This window comes from Lepisosteus oculatus, chromosome 3 (genome assembly GCF_040954835.1).
Source record: "Lepisosteus oculatus isolate fLepOcu1 chromosome 3, fLepOcu1.hap2, whole genome shotgun sequence".
In the NCBI taxonomy this organism is placed as follows: Eukaryota; Metazoa; Chordata; class Actinopteri; order Semionotiformes; family Lepisosteidae; genus Lepisosteus; species Lepisosteus oculatus.
Genome location: NC_090698.1, coordinates 67477882 through 67499959, shown reverse-complemented (window position 1 = coordinate 67499959; position 22078 = coordinate 67477882). Strand labels below are relative to the sequence as shown.

The 22078-nt window shown below is 39.3% G+C and overlaps 1 protein-coding gene across 1 annotated transcript in view; it reads right to left on the bottom strand.

The window, feature by feature from the left end:
* The window catches only part of LOC138237810 (uncharacterized), a 136175-nt gene that overhangs the window by 20776 nt on the left and 93321 nt on the right, over positions 1 to 22078 (bottom strand). Inside the window, exons 4-7 of the mRNA XM_069187662.1 lie at positions 15767 to 15884; positions 14143 to 14266; positions 9665 to 9738; positions 3736 to 3793 (exon numbers count right to left, since the gene is read on the bottom strand). Of these exons, the coding sequence (XP_069043763.1) occupies positions 3736 to 3793; positions 9665 to 9738; positions 14143 to 14266; positions 15767 to 15884 (374 nt within the window). The remainder of the gene's footprint in view (positions 1 to 3735; positions 3794 to 9664; positions 9739 to 14142; positions 14267 to 15766; positions 15885 to 22078) is intronic.

The window sequence follows — 22078 nt, the reverse complement described above, 5'->3', positions numbered from 1 at the left end:
AGAGCCCATCCCAGCAAGCAACAGGTGCAAGGCAGGGTTCACCCTGGATGGGGGTCCCGTCCATCACAGGGCACACCCACACCGGGGCCAGTTTCTCCAGAAGTCAATTAACCTACAGTACCAGTGTGTTTTTGGACTGCTGGGGGGAACTAGAGCACCTGGAGGAACCCAGGGGGAGCAGATAAAACACACTGAGAGCACCCCGGGTCCGGAATTGAACCCAGCATTTTGAGGCAGCAATGCTAAACACTGCGCCACTGTGCAGTATCAGAAAACTGACAAGAGACTCAAGCTGCCATTTTGAGCAGCACACTTCCTGTGACAAGTGGGATGTGTTTTTAGTCTGTACAAATACCACATTGTAAAACATTGATACTCACTGACTTTCAAAGTCTCAATAGATATTGTATATATTTTCTGTTTATTCTGCTATATTACTATTGCTTATTTTTAAGATCACTTTATTGGCCATATACAGTTTTTGTGCATTAGGAATTTGTCTTTACTATAGGTAATGATGCTGACAGGTTGATGACACTGCAGCTGACTTTGAGGATTATTTTCAAATCGACTTAAATAATTTAATAATTGACAAAACTGTCAGGATGCACACAGCCTTCATTAAAAAAGTGAAATTTGAAATTACCGTAACTCACAATAGCATGTGTTCATAAAAAAACTTGTCTTACTTGTTTTAAAACTGCTCTAGCAAAATGTATGAAAGAGTACTCTCTAGCTTGCTGTTGGAGGCAACAATTTGTCAATGCTTGACATATATGCCTAAAAGTATTCCAATAAATAAAATGTTGTGACTAAAGACATTCTCTGCACTTTTTTGCATTGCCAGGGTGACTTGACAACTACACCAATACTAAATTCTGTCTTGATGGAGAAAAGTGTTGAGCCTGCTACATGAGACAACATTCTTGAATGGTGAATGTACAAATTGTACTCCTTCACACACTTTTTGCAATGATTTTCAGATGCTATTAGGATGCAGCATGACACTATGGAACAGCTTATGAACAAACCTAAAATAAAGTACTATGCAATCTCTAGACAATTTGAAAAAGGAACCTTGCCCTACTCAGGTTTATTTCAGGTTTGAGACAGGTACAGTATGTCTCCACTCAGCTTCTGTTCTTAGTGCAATGTCAACATACTGTATGTACAATATAGACTGATTATACAGTACATGGGGCTAAAAAAGCAAAAAATGCAGCACAGAGCAGGGATGTTAAAAGAGAAGGTATACTGTAGGTGAAAAACATGAAAAATCTTTTTTCATCATAGCAGGACTACAAGCCAATTTTTTTCTTGCAATTGTTCTCATATACAGTAGCTTGCCTCCCTTCAACAGAGATGATAGAGAAAGGAGAGGGTGTCATCTAGTGGTGGTGAGAAACATTGCTTATCTGTGCAACATCCAGCCCTGCCAACACTAAACTGCCGAGTGAAGGAGTAGACGTACTGTACAGTACAGCCACTGTGAACAAAGGAACCTGTCTGCTCTTGTACTACAATGTTTTATAGATTTCTTTTGTACTGTTTAGCTACATTTACTCAAATTTAGCTTTAAAAATTAGCTAAAATTAGAATTAGAATTAGTTCAAGGTTTCTTTTGATGACCCAGTTTTTCCATAAGTAGTAAGACACATTTTGGGCTAAACATAATCATTTAAACATATTTATGCATTTAAAACATGTTTCAGTTCTTGGTGGATCAACTCAAGACAGGCCTAGAGAAGAACTCTACTCCACCTAGAGAGTCCCAGTCCTTAAGGCACAGTATAGGGCCTGCCAAATGTATTGGGACAGCAAAGTCAAAACAGTTAAGCGACTTCTATTTATGATTATGAGATTAATATGAATAAGTACAATATATTACAGTATGGATAATTCCGGACTCAAAAACAAGTTGTGACTTTAAGTATTGGGACATGTCCACCGTAAGCAAACATCTGAGAGGAAAAATCAGTATTGTTTGCATATTGATTTAAGGCAGTAATTATATTCATTCTGCAACACTTTGAGCTCACCAAACTTTGTGGAGTCATTTGAGATGTTTATCCAGGCTTTGGCTTCAGCCAGTTTTGAGCTCTTAGGCTGTTCTGTCTATTTTTACCTCAACACGTAAAATACATGCTTCACTGTATTTCAATTTAATATGGAGATCGACTGGGCCAGTCCAAGATTTTCCCCCTTTTTTTTTCCGTCTGATGAACTCTTTGCTTCTTTGGGGTCTTGGTCATGCTGCATGGTCAAGTGCTGCCCAATATGTCTGGAAGCATGTTCTTCTACATACAGTGAGCAGGTAAAAGGTTTCCGTAAATGTAAGCATTCACTCTTACCATTATTAGTTACATCATCACTACTGTGAGTGAGCCAGATTTAGAGGCGGCTGTATAAGCCCAGGCCATGACATGACACCCACCATGTTTCACAGATGAGCTGGTTCCTTTCTTTCTTCACACTTTACCCTTTCCATACATTTGGAAAAGGTTTATTTTGGTATCTTATGTCCATATAACTTTTTTTTCCCAAAATTGTCTTGACTCACTTTTCTACTTCCAAGACAATTTTATGCTCTTCATCCTGAGATGTTTACCTCTTGGGATGTAGCTTGTAAAGTTCTGCCATCTCAGTCCATTTTTTCGAATTCTGCATCATGTCCCGAATTGTCAGCTTTCATATGCCCAAACTGTGTGCTATGATCTGATATATTGTCTAAATATTGTCTGCTTTTCTTTAAGAGAAAGTTTGTTTGTTTTCAATTTGACTTCTTACTATAGACTCCCAGCACTGAAGTCAAAGTGAAACAGGTTGACAGGATGCTCACAGCTGTTTTATGAGCCTAATTACCCAACAACAAACACCTGGCAAACAAGAGACACCTGTCAGCCAACTGCCTCAATACTTTTGCTCCTTCAAATAAATGTTCAAAGTTCAATGTTATCAATTTGTCCAAAATACGTAAAAGAGTTGTGCTTAGCAGTCCTGTTTTTCACGATGCAAACAATTATTATATTTCACAATGAAAATGAGTTTTAGACTTCACTGTATTAATACATTTGGAAGGCACTATATGCTGGAAGTAACAAGCTAATGAAAAATTTAAATGACTGAATTGCTTCATGTTGAGAGTTTGTCAGAAACAAAAAAAAAAATCTGTGACTAAGGAACCAGGGTTGGAGACCTGTGATACTCAAGGTACTGAAGTGCTACAGGTAACTACTGAAGGTTAAAGAACAAAAGAAGCTGTATTCAACTCAAAAGAAAACAAGCAAACCAAACAAAGAAAAATAAGAAAATAGGGTGTCGATTTTCTAAGTTAAATTAGCTATCTATGCTCATATTGCCTTCCCAATCTAAGCAAGAAAATATAGGCTTTCTACAAAGAGTTCCAGGTTCAGGTTTATGCTGTTTTGTTGCTGCATGTATAAAACAGTCCAGACTGTGTGTGCTATTAGCCTAACCAAGCGTCTTTTTCCACAGTCTCTGCACAGGACATCCTCCATTCTATATTTTCTTAACAGAACCAAAACTGTCCTGTGCACGTCTGGGTTATGAAGTCATGTTGCACAAGCACATCAGCTGCATCAGAACACATTTGACTCCAGAGCTGTTCTGTAAGTGATGATGCACTGCATTTTCCCTCTGCGTTTAAGCAATCCTGACACTCAGAAATACAAGTGTAGGTTCATAAGGTTCACATAAGATGTAATTTAGACTTACAGCACTGGGAGGCAGCAGAAGGCAGTGGCTTCTTCTGGACCTCCTGTTGCAGTGAGTACTGTAAAAGACAGAGAGAGGCAGGGACAAGCTGATTAACCAGATGGCGGGATCACCAAGGAGGTCAAATTAATGATTGAACTGCACACCAGATCAAACTCACTTCAATCTCCACTTATGATATTCTGTGTGCAGTATATACCATAGGGACACACACACACTGAAAACAAGGCTGACTTGATTTCTCAATCTTTATTGTACACAAAAAAGGTTAAATAATTATTTTTGAAACATTAACAATGTTTTCAGGGCTGTTAATATGGTATTACTGTTTAAGATACTGTATCAGCAACTCACAAGAGCAAATAGCAATGCAAAACACTATATAGATTCTAATGAAAAGCAGATCTTTATTTTCTTTATTAATGAGTAAATGTCAGTAAAATAATTACTCTACGTTTCATATAATATATCTGCAATCCAGAAACTAAAGAGCTACAGCTGTTTCAGTTCAATGTGAAAACAGCCTCTGTCCATCACTGGACCTTTCTTCTTTAAGCATAGAAACCCACCTCACAAATCCACACCATGCTAACATACCTATATTTACCCTTAGAGGTGCCAACGCAAGTGCAACAGGGAGAGAGTTAGCAGATGACACTGTTAGTTACTGGAAAATAATTTTCCTGAGATAAGTTAGATAGCAAATTCAATCTGCTTCGTATCCAAGCAGGATATACTCATTTCATTAAAACTCTCTTCACTTTTCTCTCATTATACACATCAATATAATTGGCTATGGAAATATTGGCTTTGGAAAGAGAAAGTGGAATTTACCTTAGTAATTAGTCACTTCCTCCAACACGATAATAATGTAATATTGCAACACAATATTACAATACAGTATGTATACTCCCTCATAAAGAGGCCCAACAAGAAAACTTACAGAATATAAAGAAATATCAGCAACAAAGTCTTGATAGTCACGGGGAGTTTTACATGCTGTACATATATCATGCAGATCTCTACACAGGAACTTACAAAGCATCAAAAGATTTTACCAGCTTCACTCACTGACTACAAATCAATAAGAGGAACAGGATATATTCCCTTTCTCCTCTTACAACAACTTTGGTTACAACATTATTCAGCTAAAACAGGATTGACCTGCAGAGCTTCATTTTGTGTGTGAAATCCTGATTCATGCATTTTGAGTTTTTTGGTCACAAAAGCACACTGCTTTTCTCTTCACGTGTTGCAGTAATCAAAAGTCCACCTAGAGGGCAGACTAGAGTAAGAAATGGATGTATCTTGAGTTACACCTTGCACAGTACAGAACAAGACCCATTCTGGTTCACAGTTTTACATTTTAGAAAGCAGTGTTCCCCCTAAGCATGTCACTGTAAATATGTTCTTCAAACGATTTAAATAACAATGCAGACTCCAGTGCGGACAGAACTTAATGTCCTTTGTAATTTAAGCTACAGAAATACTCCAGATATGTGGTTTGTGATCAATAAGATTAAAGGAAATGTAAATACATTACATCAGTTTTTCTAAACCCTGGTCCTGGGGGACAACTGTCTACTCTAGTTTTTGTTCCAGCTGAACTCTGAATTGCAGGCTAATTGATTTAAAAATTCTAAAATATGACTTTCAGCCAAAAAGTGAAATGGGATCTGAAATCGTACCCTCTACAAATTTCCAAGTTACAGAACACCAGAAAACCACCGGGTCTCTACAAAAGATGAAATCGCTCACTGTAGTAGTGTCTGATACAATGTCATTCCTACCTGTAGGTATTGCTCACAAATTGATTCCCTGCCAAGAGCACTTTTAGACAGGGATAAGGAAGCAAAGAAGCTGAAGAAAGACGTTAAGGAAAGACTGCACAGAATTATACATGCAGGGAAACAAACTTGAAGCAGGAAGCAAAAACATGTATACAAGCAAGAGAAGTAGATCATTTAGAGGGATCAATTATCAATGGCGATAAACACTTCCATTGAAACAAAAACCAGCAGACATAGGGTTGCCTCAGGATGAAGGCTGAGGACCACTGCATTATCGGAGATATGCCAATGATACCTTTTGGTAATTACCATTAACTACCAACAACAATAACTACAGTACCAAGCATTGCTGCAAGAAAAAATATTGATTTACAAAGGAATTTTATTTATGCTGACATGCAGTAGCGTTGTTGAACCAAAATGGGAGAAAGATGAAGCACCAAAAACAATTCAAGGCAGATCTTCTGCAATTATATGGTCGGTTTCAAGGAGTTAAAAAAACAATGATATAGACCACAACATTATGACTCAAATATGACAGACTTTGAGTATTAGTTTCTATTCCAAAGAAAGTATACAAGAGCAAGGGCTGATCTGTAATTACAATAAAAATCATGAGCTAAGTTTTGCACTATGCACCATGTACAGGTCGATGTAAATTTAAAACAGGGAACAAGTCACTGAATCTTGCTTAAAACAATCTAATACTTCCACTAATGAACCACAGATTAATAAATTAGCAGTAATTTATGACACTCGGTGTCAAGTATAATTAGGTAAAACCATTAATGCTAATTCATAACCTACAATATGAATAGAGGCTGTCCCTTTGCTGTAATGATCTGGTCTGTCTCTTTTCTTTTAATGAAGTTCTTCGTTTAGATGTTAACTCCAGAGGAGAAAACCATTTATAACTTTTATACACGTATTTTACAAATTTGATTCTGGCATGTGGCACCAATATATTACCAGTGACATTAAGGTTCGTTTTCTCATGTACATTTAACATTATTATTTTATTTGATTGATTGAATCAAAAGTGGCAGAACAAATTAACCAGCTACAAAAGACAGAAGTAAAGAAAGTTTAATAACGCAGTCTTCTATAAAAGTCCTTAGCATACCTTTAAAATTGTCAATTTAAAAAAAGGATCAGAGTGAAAGCACTGAGTGCTTTGTATGCAGTCAAAAAAATACATTAAACCCAAGTTTAACGGGAATTCTGTGTAGGGCAGCCATTCCAGAAGTAATTCACAAAGTGTTTTCTTTTGTTTAAATATGGACTCTAGCACCTGCTTGAGCTGTAACATTGGTGTGGCTTGCCTAGAGACAACAACAAATACAGCATTGTGGTAGTGCAGTTTGGCTGAGATAAAACCATGGAATACTTCACCAGCATTAGGAAGAGAAAAGAATGACTTCACCTTTTTTATTTGTGGAGTTATTTTAGATTTTTTTCTAATATGTGTCAAAGTATTTTTTTTTTTAGTTTAGGAGACAAATCACCCAAGTCTTAGTCTGCTAAGTACTATCAAAACATCTGTCTTTTTGGCATTTAACTGATGAAAGTTCTGAGACATCCATCTTTTGCTGTCTGGAACATTAAGCAACAAAAGTATGATCCACTGTTCATAGGGGATTGTGTTCTTTGCAAGTTATGCAGTTGTGGTTTTCACTTTCAGCCAGATTGATGAATCCTGCATCCTGCATCCTTTACAAGCTTTCATTCACTGAAACACTTTAACCTACAATGCAGGAGGCAGGAGAAAATGAGAAATCCTAGAACGGCTGTGACAGCTCAGATGCAATCTAACAATGAACCTACAGTAGTCAGTCAGGGTTGAGAAAAAAACACAGCACCTTAACTACCTTAATAAGGGCAGTTTATGATTTGCTGATGTGCCCCTAACTACAGGTCACAATATTCTTCTTCTGAATTTAAGTGTCGATCATGACATCCTACTGGGTTGCTTGGAAAGTTGGAGGGAGAAAAGGGGTACCTGTCCCAAGGGAATAGAAGTGGAGTAAGGAGCAGAAACTGGGAGAGTGGTCATCCCTGGAGTACAGTTGATTGACAACGGAAAAGAACTCCATGGAGAGTGGGAGCGAAAAGCAGATTGATGGGAAATAGAGGAAGAGGAAGGAGCTCTCTTCTCGGAGAAGTGTGACAGTGCAGAGTGGGAGGCACAGCGGCGAGCACTGGTAAAAAGTCAACGCCCCAGGTGAGGGGACAGAAGCACCAGTGAGAGGTTCGCAGGGACCAAAAATAACACAAAAAGAGGCGAAAAATAAACAAAAAGGCAAAAAGGGGTCCAGCCTGGGGAAAAAAAAAGAGCCGCTAGCACAGTGGTGACCAGACTGGACTGACCCTGTTTAGCGGGGTCCAGTCTGGTAGAGCAGGGCGCGGACGGCAAGAACAAAACAAGAACTGTTGTGCTGGGACAGGCAAAAAGAAAAGAAAAAGAATGCCTTACGCGAGTGCAATTCCCTCTAGGACTGTCGTGCTAAACTCCCCCCTTCCGGGGGTGTCCCTGCTCGTCCCCTCGGGGGGTGTCCAGTTTCCCTTTTAGGACCTGCCCAGCCGTGGCTCATCATCTAGAAGCCGGGACAGCTGGGACTACAAAGGTAAGGCGTCGCCCTTCTCCCAGGGCTCCGCCCCCACACTGGACACGCCCCCGTGTGTCATGCCACATACGGGGCGAGATTAAAGTGGTTCCCCTAGAGATTTATTTGTTGGCTTATGAGAGTGAGAGAAGTTTACTGAATGAAGGAAAGGACAGAAAACTATAAAATCCACTGAGGGGAAGAGAGACAGGTATCAAGGTGACCCGATCCAAGCATTCAAAATCCTTGGAGAAATTGAGAGTGCAACCCAATGGATTTCATCAGGAAGAACAGCAAAACACAAATCAGAGGACACAGGTGGAAGTGCATTTCAAAGCAAGAACGGGCAGCACTTCTTCACACAAAGGGCTGTGGGAGTATGAATGAGTTATGTACGTTATGAGCAAGATGGATTAAACAGAATCTTCTTAAGATAAACTGTGTGACGACTAATGTTAAGCCAATGCTTCACATTGCCAAAACAATGATATTCTCTAAGTCTTTTCAACAACAGTTCCAGACAGTCACTGTTTAGTCAGTAAGACCAAAACCACCAGCTTTGATTAACTTCCTAAGCTGTGAAAAAATGTACTGTTGTGCTGTTTTAGCCTGTATTTTGGCTTCCTTACTAAAAAAATGTAACTATTTCTTGCTGTTAATTAAGCATTTCCTCTTTGTTTTTTCAACAAAAATGCATGTGTACAACAAAAATTAGAATTGTTTAACTAATGAGCTGTAGCAATTAAGGAATAACAGTGCTGTTTGCCATCCATTATAATCCCTTCTACTCTTTGTTAAAGAGTTTCATCAGAAAACTCTACCTTTTTGACAATATTCAAGGGCAGGGAATCCATATATCTGCAGCCCAGCGATGTTAACTCATGATGTCACTGTGCTAGGGGTGTATGAATTGTATACTTGCATCTTTTCTTTTGCATTGTTTACTACAAAAAGGTTTATGGTTTTTCTATGATGAACAAGTGTGTGAGAAGCTGTAGTAGTTGTCACTGTCTAAAAGTGATCCCTAAGTTAGTCCCTCCTACAGTAAATCATTACAAGGGAACTGAACTGCTGGAGTTCAGTGATGCTGAATAATTAGGCCCTTTATATTCTACCTCACACCACAGTGTTCCTCACAGAAGAATTACACTGAAGGATCCCTGTGATCTCTTACTATTTCTCTAAACAGAAGCATAATTGCAGTATTATTAAAAACTAGGAAACCTCTATGACTATAATGCATTTTTGCACATCCAAATTCAGAAGCACATGCATGTCACAACATGTTTTCTCATAGTCAGATGGTATTGATCATTTTTTACACACTTCACAATATCTCAGGATAATTGCCAAGTACTGATTAACATGGGAAAAAAACATTTTCTTTTTAAGTCAGATTATATATGTAGGAATGCAATCACTCAGAATTTGCATTTAGAAATGCAGTTTAAATGCTGATTGCTGCAGGGCTAGCTGCAACTGGGATCTGTTCAATGTTTAGCAGGGATCCAGCTCAGCAGAATGAGTTTCCTGTACCTCATCATGCAGTCTCATGGTGTTTATCTGCTCCAGTTTACTGGTCCAGTACCTGGCTTCCTCTTCAGGGATATCTGAAAAGTAGAAGTTAATAATGTACTCATTGAACAATATAATATTTACAGTACTTTGCACTTGGGAGTAATATCAATTATTAAATAACACTTAAGTTGTATAAATACATGTACTATAGGTTTTTGGCATTTCTGAACTAAAAAACCATACAGGACTATAATGGATTATAATGAAGAGCAGAAAAAAAAATAAACATGCATTTCATAAACAGTGTGAAACAGCTTTTTTTTTTTTTTAAATATGGCATTAGAGAAAAAAACCCTTTCAGAGCTTCAAGCTCTGGTTTGTACCAATGTTTGAGGGCCTAACCCAGACTTGAAAATCGGGTGTATGGTGCATGCTAAATAAATTACATGCAGCTGTGTTGAAGAATTTGTATACAACCTATTTGGGAACTGCAGCATCATGTGAGTCACATGTGGCTTTGTTTCATCATAAGACTGTTCTACAAGAGCCCCCCTACAAACAGAGGGATGACAGTCCTGGGATGAAGGTCATACCAAGGGGGAACTTTGCCCTGATGAAGCCTAAAAACAAAGCACCATCAAAGGATGGAGATCAAAGAGGGGGCTGCTGGGAAAATTGAGATCTATGGGCACAACTTCAATAGCAAGACGCCAAAGCCATCATACAGAAAACTACCTTTCCACCGCTTAACCTTTTACATCATTCTCATAAAGAAACGGGGGTATCGGTCCTGTAGCTTCACATAAGACTGCAGCTGGGCTTTTAAAAGTCTGCCCGACATTCATTCTCCACATCTCTGACTTAGTGTTCGTTGTATAGTCTTTACTTTCAGTTATCAGTTACTACTAACATCATCCTTGTTCTTCCAGAGAGTTCTGCAAAAACTACCAGCTTAGTGTCTTGAGAAATATAGAAACAAACCAAAATGTTTTTGGGGAACTAAACAGTCAACCCATAATTAAAAAATACATAATGTTTCATAAGCATTTTCTACACAACATAACTGGAAAAATATACATACTGTCACATTTAATAGATACAAATGTGTGCTTGAACGTGGACAGTTGGCAACATGGGGCTGGTATTTAGAACGTCTGATGATTATTTATTAATAGAAGTGAGCTGCCGTAAGCTGAGTGTAGCTGTTTCAACCCAGATGACATTTCAATTAATCAATGAGCCTTGTTCGGATCACTGGGGCTGTCATGTTAAGAGACGCTCTGGGAAACAAAGACTTTTACAGGAGACAGAAATATTTCCTTTTGTGTTCTATACCTGCTGCAAAGCCAAAAATAGCATCAGTTTGTCTTCAGTTCAGAGGTAACAAAAAATAGGGTACTTTTAATGCCTTGAGCTCCAATTAAGATGACAATTCAAGCCCAATAACTTGACATTTCTTTACATAAGAGAGCTTCTCTAATAGGACAAGGCCCATAACTGGGATGTTACATGAAAGCATCTACTGTACTCTCCTGCATGTAAGAATATAATTTACATCTATTCTACTGAGAAAAGGTTACAAAAGGAGCACACCCAGCACTACAGTTTCGTAATGCTGACATGTGAAATGTCCTTCTCCTTGTTAAAAGCACCTCTATTCTTAATGCACTACCTTTCTGAGGATCACTGAGAACTCGTTTCTCACATCACAGCTGTCCAATCGCCAGTGACATCTGTGATCAACAGGCAATCATGTGTTTACTGTTGTGTAAATTTGTTTGCAAGTGTTAGCATTCACAGGATGTCTGCAAAAGCGATTAGCTTTTAAGATTTGACTTATTGGCTCAACTGGACATAGAGAGAATGAGGATGTGTGGACATACTCCCCTGACACGCCCATCTGGCAGTGCCAGTCGTCTTTTAGACCCAATGTAAGCTCCACAGTGCCACACAGTAGAGGTGGTGCTGTTTAGAGGAGCCACGGGTCTCCCACTGATGCTTCTGAAAGCTTAAAAGTACCTGGTAAGGTGCAGAGTTACTGTGGCTCCAAGAATCAAGAGGACACTGGTCAGGTATCACCCACTTACCCTGGCAGTGCTTGGGGAATCCCAGTCTCAGTCACTTAGTGGGTCGAACCAGCGGTACCTAAGATCACACCTTTACTACTGTACATGAGCCATTTAGGAGCCACACAGCTATGGGATATCTTACTTAATATTCTTTGCTATACAGCAACAGAGACTTAGTCCACACTGAAATGCAGAAAAATAAGAAGAGAAAACAATATTTTGTCTGTGGAATTGTCTTCAGGTCTGTGGCAGAATGACAGAAAGCAGCAATAATAAATTGAGGTTTGGGTAAGGAGGACAAGAAAGTCTGGGAGGTGAAGCGAGAAAGGCTGTCCAATTTTCAATTTCCTCCCACTCCCCCTTTCTCTTCTCACATTTATTTGTTGTCCTCCTACACACCCTCAGTCTTGTATTCCTGTTGCCACACACCTGAAGACTCCACAGCCAAAATGTTTTTTCATTCTTCCTTTCAACTTTCCAGCATGACATTAAACTCTGCTTGTTCCCTTGGAGTCAGCGTGCTGATGGACCCCCATGCCCATCCTGTTCCTAGATATCCATGATAGCGCACGTTTATTCTCTGTAGCCAAAGAACTACTACCGGCCTCTTTCCAAACGTCCTACAGTCTATACAGTAATTGCCCTTGGTGGCTTAAAGGTCAGACCTTTTTCACCATGTCTGAAATCACTCTGAAACCACAGTGATGTCTTTAGCCACTGCTGCTTGAAAAAGATTCACCAGCCACCTCTCACCTGTGAGTCCATAAAAAGGCTTTCCTTTCTAAGGAAACGTTTATGCTGTTCTATTAGATTTCAAGCACCTGTGTTAAGTTGGCATGCCCACACAAATCATCTACGTTATAAGGAAATTCTTGTAGAACAATCCCCCAGTAAAGTTCTAGAAATTAGTTTTGAGGCCCTCTGGTGACATCTGGTGCGACTGTAGCTGTCTTGTGTGGCCTTTGCACAGGCCTCTTTTAGTGTGATTAAAGCTGGGGAGTTCATTGCTGGTAAGCATTAAAAGGCTCATTTGAACATCTGTATCATAAATCTAAATCAGACTATTGCAGAGAAACACATTTCCATCATTAAGAATGTTTAATAAACTGCACAGAATCGTTCCTTTCTCAGTGTAACATGAAAAGAATACAAAGGGCTGTGGTGAGCCAGTGTGTGGTTCCTGATTTTAAGCAAGAATGCTTATTATTATGTGTTTACGATATGTTTCAAAACTAAAAGATCAGTGTTACCCTCCTCTTCTCTAGCCGGTTCTGTCTGCGCTGAACAATGTTAAATGTTTTCTCAAACATGTCATGGGCTTCTCCCAGTAGTGCAGGATTTTTACCCAGGCAAAAGTTGATCAAGTATTTGAATTTTTCCTCTGTGTGATTAAATCCTTTCTGCCTGACACTTGCACTTGTGAACACTGCCCCGTTCTGCTCTTTTTTAATGACTGTTATCCCTTCATTGTGTTCTGTCCAGACCTTGACCAGGTCGTCACTGTACACGCTAACCTGCTGTCAACTGATCTGGTAAACATTCACACTGGATTATTCATGTCTACATACAAAAGCTGCACTTTGCACAATACAGGGGTTCCCAATTTTGAGCCTCTCGGGCTGCGGTTCAACAGGCCTCATATGTGTCTTTAAAACCAGGTTTGCTTGAGAGCAAGGAAAAGGATTCAACTTGCTCATGAACGCCTTCCAGGGCTCCCAGTCTTGGGTGTCCTGGGGAGACTATACACCTGTTGCTTGCTGTACCTAATGTACCCTCAGTTACACGGTTGAACATTTATTTCACATAAGAGTAATAAGTAATTAGTAATAAGAGTATTAGTTTCAAGGCTTTGTTTTCAGCACCTGAACATGTTAGAGGCTGCCTTTTAAGTACTGTGTTAAGGTAAACAAATACAGAGACAAAGGACACCTATGGAGAACAGTTAAAAGGATAAAATGCTATTAAGCACAAACAAATGTTTAAACATTGCCTTACGATAGTCAGCAAAGGGGTTAGTTTACTGACTGCTCAAACAGGAATCACACAAGGACTTTATTTAGTATCCCAATGGGAGTTAGGTATTTTTTTCATTTCTTTTATTCCCTTTATGGAACTGGAAAATGACCTGTGAGGACAAGTGAAAACACTCTGCCTGTTGTGACCAGCAGCTCCAATGCTCACAACAAAAGGCTCATGGATTCCATCCGCAACTGAGGATGCTGCTGTCACATCCTTGAGCAAAGTACCACAAGGAAACCCAGCTTTATACCCTGGTACCAACACATGTTAGCAAAAACAAAAGGAGCGACTGTAAAGACAGGGGTTCGCTTTGGCTAAAAGTAGCAGCCAAAACAAAGTCATAGTGATGACAACATGGCTGAGTCAGCAGTCAAAACACAGACAGGGGAAGGAAGGAGGGTGTCTCACCGAACGGCAGCTCGAAGCGTGTGTCCAGCAGGATACGGTGAGGTGTGGGATTCTTAGTACCGTAGATTTCGTCTTCCTTCATCAGGACCTCAGCGTCCAGCGCAGCCCACTCCCCTGGACCCTCCTGCAGGGAGTCAGAACACTGCAAACCCAGGTCTCCGCTCAAAGAACCTCTCAGAAACCCGCAGCGTTGAACTTCAGGCTACATGTCTTCCCAATGCCTTGATAAAATAGCAGTTCACTGGCTCCTGCACCTTCACCTGCAGACGTGCTGGTTATAGTGGTTTCCTGTACCTCACTGGCAAGCCACTCTTAACGCTCCTGAGCTTTTACTTTTACCACTAAAGCTCACTTCTCTCCAAGCTAACAGTTCTGTTCTCGACTGACACCTTCAAGAAGTTTGTGTTCCAGATCATCACATTTACGGCTCTTTCAATTAGTCTATACCACTTCTCAATTACACAGCTTTCACCTCTGTTCTGCATTGACTCCGAGAAGCAACCCTTCCAAGCCAACTTAATAAGCTTATGAATGGCAATTTCACATCCATTTACTAATGAGTCCATGCAATGTTATACAGTATGCTTGTTGTGTTTGTTTGCATCCCATGAGTTTCATAGAACATGTACTTACAGCAGTGTGAAGTAACAGCCAAGACATTGGTTAAAAAAACTCCCTCAAGTCAGTTGTTTAGAGGTGCTTTCATTTTGACCCATTAATTGGAAAAAACATAATTAATAATGAATCTAATAAATACACGCAGGCAGAAAGAATCCATATTTTGTAGCACTTGGAGATAAGGTGGAGAAACTGCTGTAAGTTTACATGTGTTTTGTTTTTTTTGAGTAAAAAACTTCCCAACACTCAAGAATTTTAAAATGAAAGGTCCTTAATAATTGCTCCATGTGAACACCAAAATAGTGCCTCTGTTGCTTAAATAAAAAAGTTTAGCTTAATTTGCACTGAGATACTTTTCTGCACTCAGTGAAAATTCCTTTCTACTGCACAGTATTACTGGATAATATAAAACAGTCAAAAGCCAACTTAACGCTTCTTTTTGAGATGACAGGTGCCTTCTGTGAATGTTTATTCCTCATCTGTAAATCCAGAATACACTAGACAATCTAAACACACCACTGCCTTTCTTCTGACAGCACATGCATAGAGAAAAACAAAGTGAGCAGTTAAATATACCAGATGGCAGAGAGAGCATTAAGTAAGAAGTGCATCTCAGAGCTTCCTATTTTCTATTCCTTTTTTTTTAAGGGAGAGCAATTTAACATCTTTTAGAAAAGGAGTTTTTTTTCTCTCTCTCTCATCTAGACCTTGCAAAGAGTGACAACTGTACGGAATGTGTTATGGACTCAAATGAACTTTGTAATTCGAAATTCATCCAATTATTGCAGATGAAACTACATCAGTGATTTACATAAAAAGGTCAGCATGTGACCTGTGTGTACAGTTATGTGAACTTTAAAATGAAATCTTGGGATGTTGCATGTGCCTATGTCATTTTATGGCTCAACTTTGAATTTTTCAGGTGAAACTGTCATGACAAATAAATAGGAGGGCTGCTTTGTGCCCTTTTGTTCGTGCGTACTGAAGCTCAGTAAGGCCGCCTCACCTCGTCAGACTGACGAATACTGTGGAGTGGGATCCACACAGTGCCCACCATGGTGTCCCAGATGAGGCCCTTATTCCACACCTCCACAATCAGCCCCAGGTCCAGGCGGTTGATCTCACTACACAGAGAGAGAAGGAGAAGACTCGCATATCACAGTGTGAGGGAGACCCTGCCCAGAGAGCAAAACCAAGGCCCTGCTCCCCATCAGTGAAACGTACGTGTGGCGGAACGCAGGGGCGTGGCCAGTGTGGAGGCGGGGCCCTGGATTAAGGGCGACGCACTGGCTTAGCAACCGCAGCTGGGCTGGCCCACTCAGGACGAGCCACAGCTGTGGGAGCCCTCTAAGACGCACAGAGCAGCTCCCCAGAGGGACGAGCGAACCCCCGCAAGGAGAGAACTTTCTAGCGCCAGTCCCGAAAGGGGACAGTGGAGAGAGCCTTAAGGCCGCTTTTTTGTTTCTTTTTTTTTCTTTCTCTTTTCTCCTGTCCCGCTGTGAGGATTCACCGGGGCAGGCTGAGTTTTCTTCTGTTCTGACCTCACTCTCCTTATCTTCCAGTCTGGACCCCCACTAAACAGGGACAGTCCAGACGAGACCTCTGTTCCAAGTGGTGTGTTTTTCTTTTTCCTTTATTTCTGCCGACCTCGCACTGGAGCCCCTGCCCCCTCAGACAGGGCAGCGATCTTTCCTGGTGTTCGCCGCGGCTCCTCCCACTCCTGCCTTGTTGCATGGGCTTTTCTGGCACTCCCCCAACTCACTTACTGCCCCTTTCAAGCGGAAAAAGGATTCTGTTGCTTCAGAAGTGTATTATTGTCAAAAAATCAGATAAAAAGATAAGTTGTAAAATCCAAATAGCTACAACTAGATATTAAAATAAAGAACAGTTCTTTGAAATTTTGCATCAAATAAAATATGATCATTGCTATACACATTTATTATACTAAACAACTCTGTACTACACGATGGTTATTCTAAAGAAATAGGGAATAAAAGATTTTAACCCCTGAAGCGCTTAGGGAAAGTTGTCATATAAAGCCACGGCTTTAATTTTTACCAAACCAAAAGCAATTAATCCAAAACCGATTACATACCCCTGCAAAACTGAACAAATACAGTTCTCTAGTTATAGACAATCAGGCTTAGCCATGGTTAAATATCACTTTAGTATACTGTATGTACCAATGTCAAAAACATCAATACTTTAATTAAGGAGTACTACTAATTAATGCAGACTCTTTTACCATTGGGACTAAAATTCCCAGATGTGACAGGCATGTCAAATTTCTGAGCCCATGTGCTAGGAAACATTAACAGCTTGATGTAATGAGCAGACTTAACTCAAAGTGCCAGGCTCTCCAGAGGTTTGATCTGAGAGAGATATCATAATTCAGGATTCCAGCTTTCCTGAAATACTGTCTAGTCAGTTTCACTAGAGAGAAACATTAGAGACCTACTTTTTCCTTTTTCTCCTTCAAGGCATCCCAGCCACTCATTATAATAACTCGTTTCTCTACACTTGTGTGGGGGTGGAAAACAGTAGACCCAGGTTGAGAAAACAAGAGCCTACAAATCAGCCACCTACCACACCCAAACACTGAATCTCGCTAACAACTGACATGAGAGAAATAACACTATAACCCTGTAGCTTTCTCCAATTCACTGGATCATTAATAGGGAACTGGCTCAGATATTGTCTTCTAGGGGAGAAACTAACTAAATTATAGCTAAGAGTACATTTAATTTAACATTTGATTTATTGCAGAAGTAGACCCTAAAATACATGCAGTACCAGAAAAAAAGCATGAGCTATCTAGATGTCCAGTTAGGGTTTGACACAATAGCACCAGGATAAAGAACAAGGTGGCAGATTTAATTTCATATTACAAATCTCTGACCAAACTGGTGCGAAACTACTGATCAAATGAAACATTTTAACTTGACATACAATATTTAGCTAATTATTTTATGCAAAGTGATTTGCATTTACACCCATTTATACCACTAGACAATTTACTGGAACAATTTGTGTTAAAAGGTACACAGCAGTGCAGTATATAATCTAGGGTTTGATAACCCATCAGCTCAGAGCGGTGTCGGTTATTGCCATTTGCAGTTTCTGGTTTCTATGGTGGAAACTGTATGAGTTAAACTTTGCCAACAAATGTTATTACACGTTGTAGTGTGGCAATGCTTCACTTATTGCACTTATGAGCTCTGTGGGAAGCAGTGCTAACAGTGACAATTCTATCTTGGGTTCAGTGGGAATGCGTTCCTAGGTACACTGTTTCCTTCATACTGTATATCAGTGAAGTATGAGGGCTTCATGGGGGTATTGGTATTTGCTTACTGATAATTCTACCATAGAATGTAATAATCAAAAATCCACTTGCTACAGAAAAGAGTTTGTTTGTAAATTGTGGTTACAGACATGCATACAATTTGGCTACTCACCAGTGCATTCAGTCACAGCTTGTGTAGATTAACCCCCGTCTGCCTTCACACCTCCATCTTGGCAGAGGTGGGAGACTAATTCAAGTGCAGTTGTTACAGTAAGCGTGTCAGAATGGGCTAGGCTGGGGAAGAGACTTGATTTTGATTAAGTGGGTTTTGACACTTCATTATGATGAGAGATTACAAATGGCTGTGCGGTCAACATATCATGCCGCTCTCATTGGCTGAGGGCTTGTGCAGTGGTCCTCGTTGCAGTTTTCCTTTCACACTAATAGTGGCAAGATGACCTTAGTTGTGAATGTGCATCATGGATGGATGACCAGCTTGTGCAGGTGTGCAGTAGCAGGCTAAGAGCACTATAGTAAATCAACTGAAACCATGCTTTTGGTGGTTTTGCATTGTGATAGTTTTAAATGTGCACTATTTATAGATTAAGCAATCTGCAGGCTGATTTGGTTATTTTTTAATTGGACATTTTAACTTTTAAAGGTGACATTACATTAAGTACAATGACAACGATACATTAAGAAGAACATGCCTTAGGCCTTTCGTTTTCTATTAAGAACACTCTGCCTTGTTGAAGAAGGAGATTAATGATACGATTGAACAGGTTAATTAGAATCCAGTAATAAACACCACTAACGATCTGTTAGACTGCAGTGTCCTCTGCTAAGCAATGTTCCTGATTGATTGCGGTATATCTGTGGGGACAGAGTGAAACAGTGATCCCAGACACTTGCTGCCCTCCCAGACACGCTGTCAGCAGCAGAATAAATCTTGAACTTCTGTGTTGTATTGTCTGAGTTTGACAGAAATTGATTGATTTACTTATGTTGAATGGCAGCTGTCCTTGTTGTGTTAAATGTGAAGTACTGTAATTCATATTTCTTAAATTCCTAAAGAATAAATGGTATCATCACTGAATAGTTCTAGCTGTATCCACACTATGTATAGTACTAATGAAGACAAACCGTGGTGCTGGTAAAATGTATTGAAAGAGATATCAAAGTTTTTTTTCATAATGTACTGTACTCCCTTTCTACACCTGTTTGAAACTGACCGTTGCTGCAAAAGACCTTCATCCTGCAAGGATGGGTGTGACTCTACACTGGTTTCTTGTTTTTGGTCCTAAGAATTCCTAAGAAGTTTTTGGTGAAGAATTCAGAGCTGCACTGCTACGTGGAGAGTGGACATCAGGATGCCCCAAGTCTCCAGTCAAGCTCTGCATTAGCTCATGTTGTGACTTGGCATTCATGTAGTCAGTGCCTGACTGTGTGCTTTGGAACTGAGCTTTTGCTGGATGTTAGGAATTCTGTTTTCAGCGTATGTGCAACCCCAGTGCAGTAAACAGAAACAGAATGTTCAGCATATTTTGTACCCTGTACTCGGAGTTTGCAGGGATTTTAATGCCCAGTTTTCACTCTTTACCTGTAATGTTTGTACTGTATCTATATCTGTAAAGATGAACTACTGTAGCTTGTGATCAGTGTTCTGTGACAGAACAGCCAGTGTATGTGCAAATGTTCTAGTACATTCCAGATGGGCTATTACAATAAAAAAAAAATGTTTACAGTAACGTAACACAAAAACAGCACACTTCCATTTTGTTTTGACAATAAACATGTACACTATCTGTAAAAATCAGCAATGTAGTATCCTTTTAGAGGACTATTTTCCCTCCAGTAACAGTGGTCATTTGGCACCATCCTTTTGACCATCACTTTATATTTCAGCTCCTACAAGTACAATGCAGCAGAATACAGGCTGACAAAACATCCCTCTAGTCACAATGATGTTATGAGAAATGGATTATCTTCACCACAGGATTCCTAGCATTCTTCTTTCATTGTTGAAAGAATGGCAGAGCTACAGCTTTGAAATAACACAGTCAAAATAAATTCTGTTTGCTCATTTATTATTGTTTCATCAAAGGGGCTTGTCTTTATTTTTTCACCCAAAACAGGGCTGGATAATTACCAATTTTCAGGTTTCCATAGATACAGAATGTCGGATTATAATCCGTAGTAATAGCAGGCGACATCACTCACTGAGGTTTCATTTCTACCAAAACTGTCTCTAAAGAGCCAAACTCTTAACAAAACAAAGAAACCGTTCACTCCGAAGACCGACACCCACAAATCAATCAAGAACATGGAACATGCTGAAAACACAAAACTAGGCCAGACATTTTCGAAATCATTCAGAAGATGCAAAAGTACTGTATGCCCAACTGTACATTTTTACAAATGTTCTTTTTATGAAAATTGGATACTATGAAGCATGTGAATTGTTACCCACATTTTGAACAACGAAAGCCAACTGAGAAACCACGAAGTACCAATATTCGTCAGAATATTATAATAATTTGGAAAATTTTGAAACCTCAGCCACATGTAGGTAAAGGAAAAAGGAAGGCGTCAAAGGTGAAATGAATGTTTCATATCGAGTGTATGATTCACATTCAACTAACTACTATGGATGAGAGCTAGCACAGAGAAAACAGCTTTATCCCATACTTTATCAGCTGCTAACTTTCCTCTCTTTCTCACACTGAAGAAGGCTCCACAGCCTTTGGAGAATACGAGTGGCAGGAGAGACGTGATACAGTTCACTGTGTCATGCTTTGTGCTTTGTGTTTGCGCTCTTAGTTTTCGTAAGAATATTTTTGGTTCAGACTTTATCATGGACCCTAAAGATGTTAAGAAAATGAAAATTGTGGGTGTATAATTACACAAAGCACATGAAGTAGTTAGTTTATGTTTATTAATGACACCTGACTAGGTAAGCAGTTTTTTATTACAAAAACACAAACCACAGTGTTAATATTAGTTATAAATGTTTCTTTTGTCATTTTGTATGAAAAAAAGTAAAGCTAGGGGTGACATTTTTGGCGTCCGGAACAGATCGAATTTGTTCTCCATAAGAAAAAATGGAAATATGTTTTTCTTTTTACAAATCTTCCTTATACAGTACGTAAAGGTTTTTGGGAACTAATTTTGTTTGCAAAAAGAATCACAGGTGTATATAGAATTCCAATATAAAAGTACATAAAATTATGATTAACCAATGTATTTATCCTATTAAAAATGTAAGCAAATTGTATAATTTCAATAGATTGTGTTACTGCAACAGTAAACTGACCACAGCTGTCTAGAGATTCCATTTCTGCCACTGAAATCCTAAAACATATCTTAGTGCTTTTGAACACACAAAATATGGACATTTTAGAATTAAAAAAGAAAGCAATCTGTAAAATTTACTTTTTCATCCCATCCAGGTGCCAGTGAGTGATTTAAAAAAACAACAAGTAAAGAAACAATCTCTTGAAAATAAACTCCACACTGTACTAGACTTGTATTTGAAGGAACAAGTAAAAGGTTTATTCCATGCTGAAAAGAGAAGAAAGAAAACACATCGTTTCGGCTGTGGAGCCTTCTTCCGGTGTAAGAAAGTCAGCTTTTCATTGTGTTTTCTTTCTTCTCTTTTCAGCATGGAATAAACCTTTTACTTGTTCCTTTGCAGCCTACGCATGCTGATGCAGCTCCCCACCTGAACTTGTATTTGTTTAATTGAAAAAAACAACATGGAATGAGAAATTTAATAAAAAACAATTTAGCCAATGACTAGCTTCTAATCTGGGAATTCAGCTGGACACTAATGACTTTGAGAGAGGTAATAAACAGATACTTTAAACATACAGTTAAAACAGTTGCTTTGAATATGTGTTTAATCTTACAATTATTCAAACATTGTGTGCCACTGGTATCTCCACATGTATTGCTATAGCTTACATTTGATAAGTTTTACACCCATCTCATGCATTTCTCATGATGGATGGATTATTAGGCCTGATGGAGGCTACT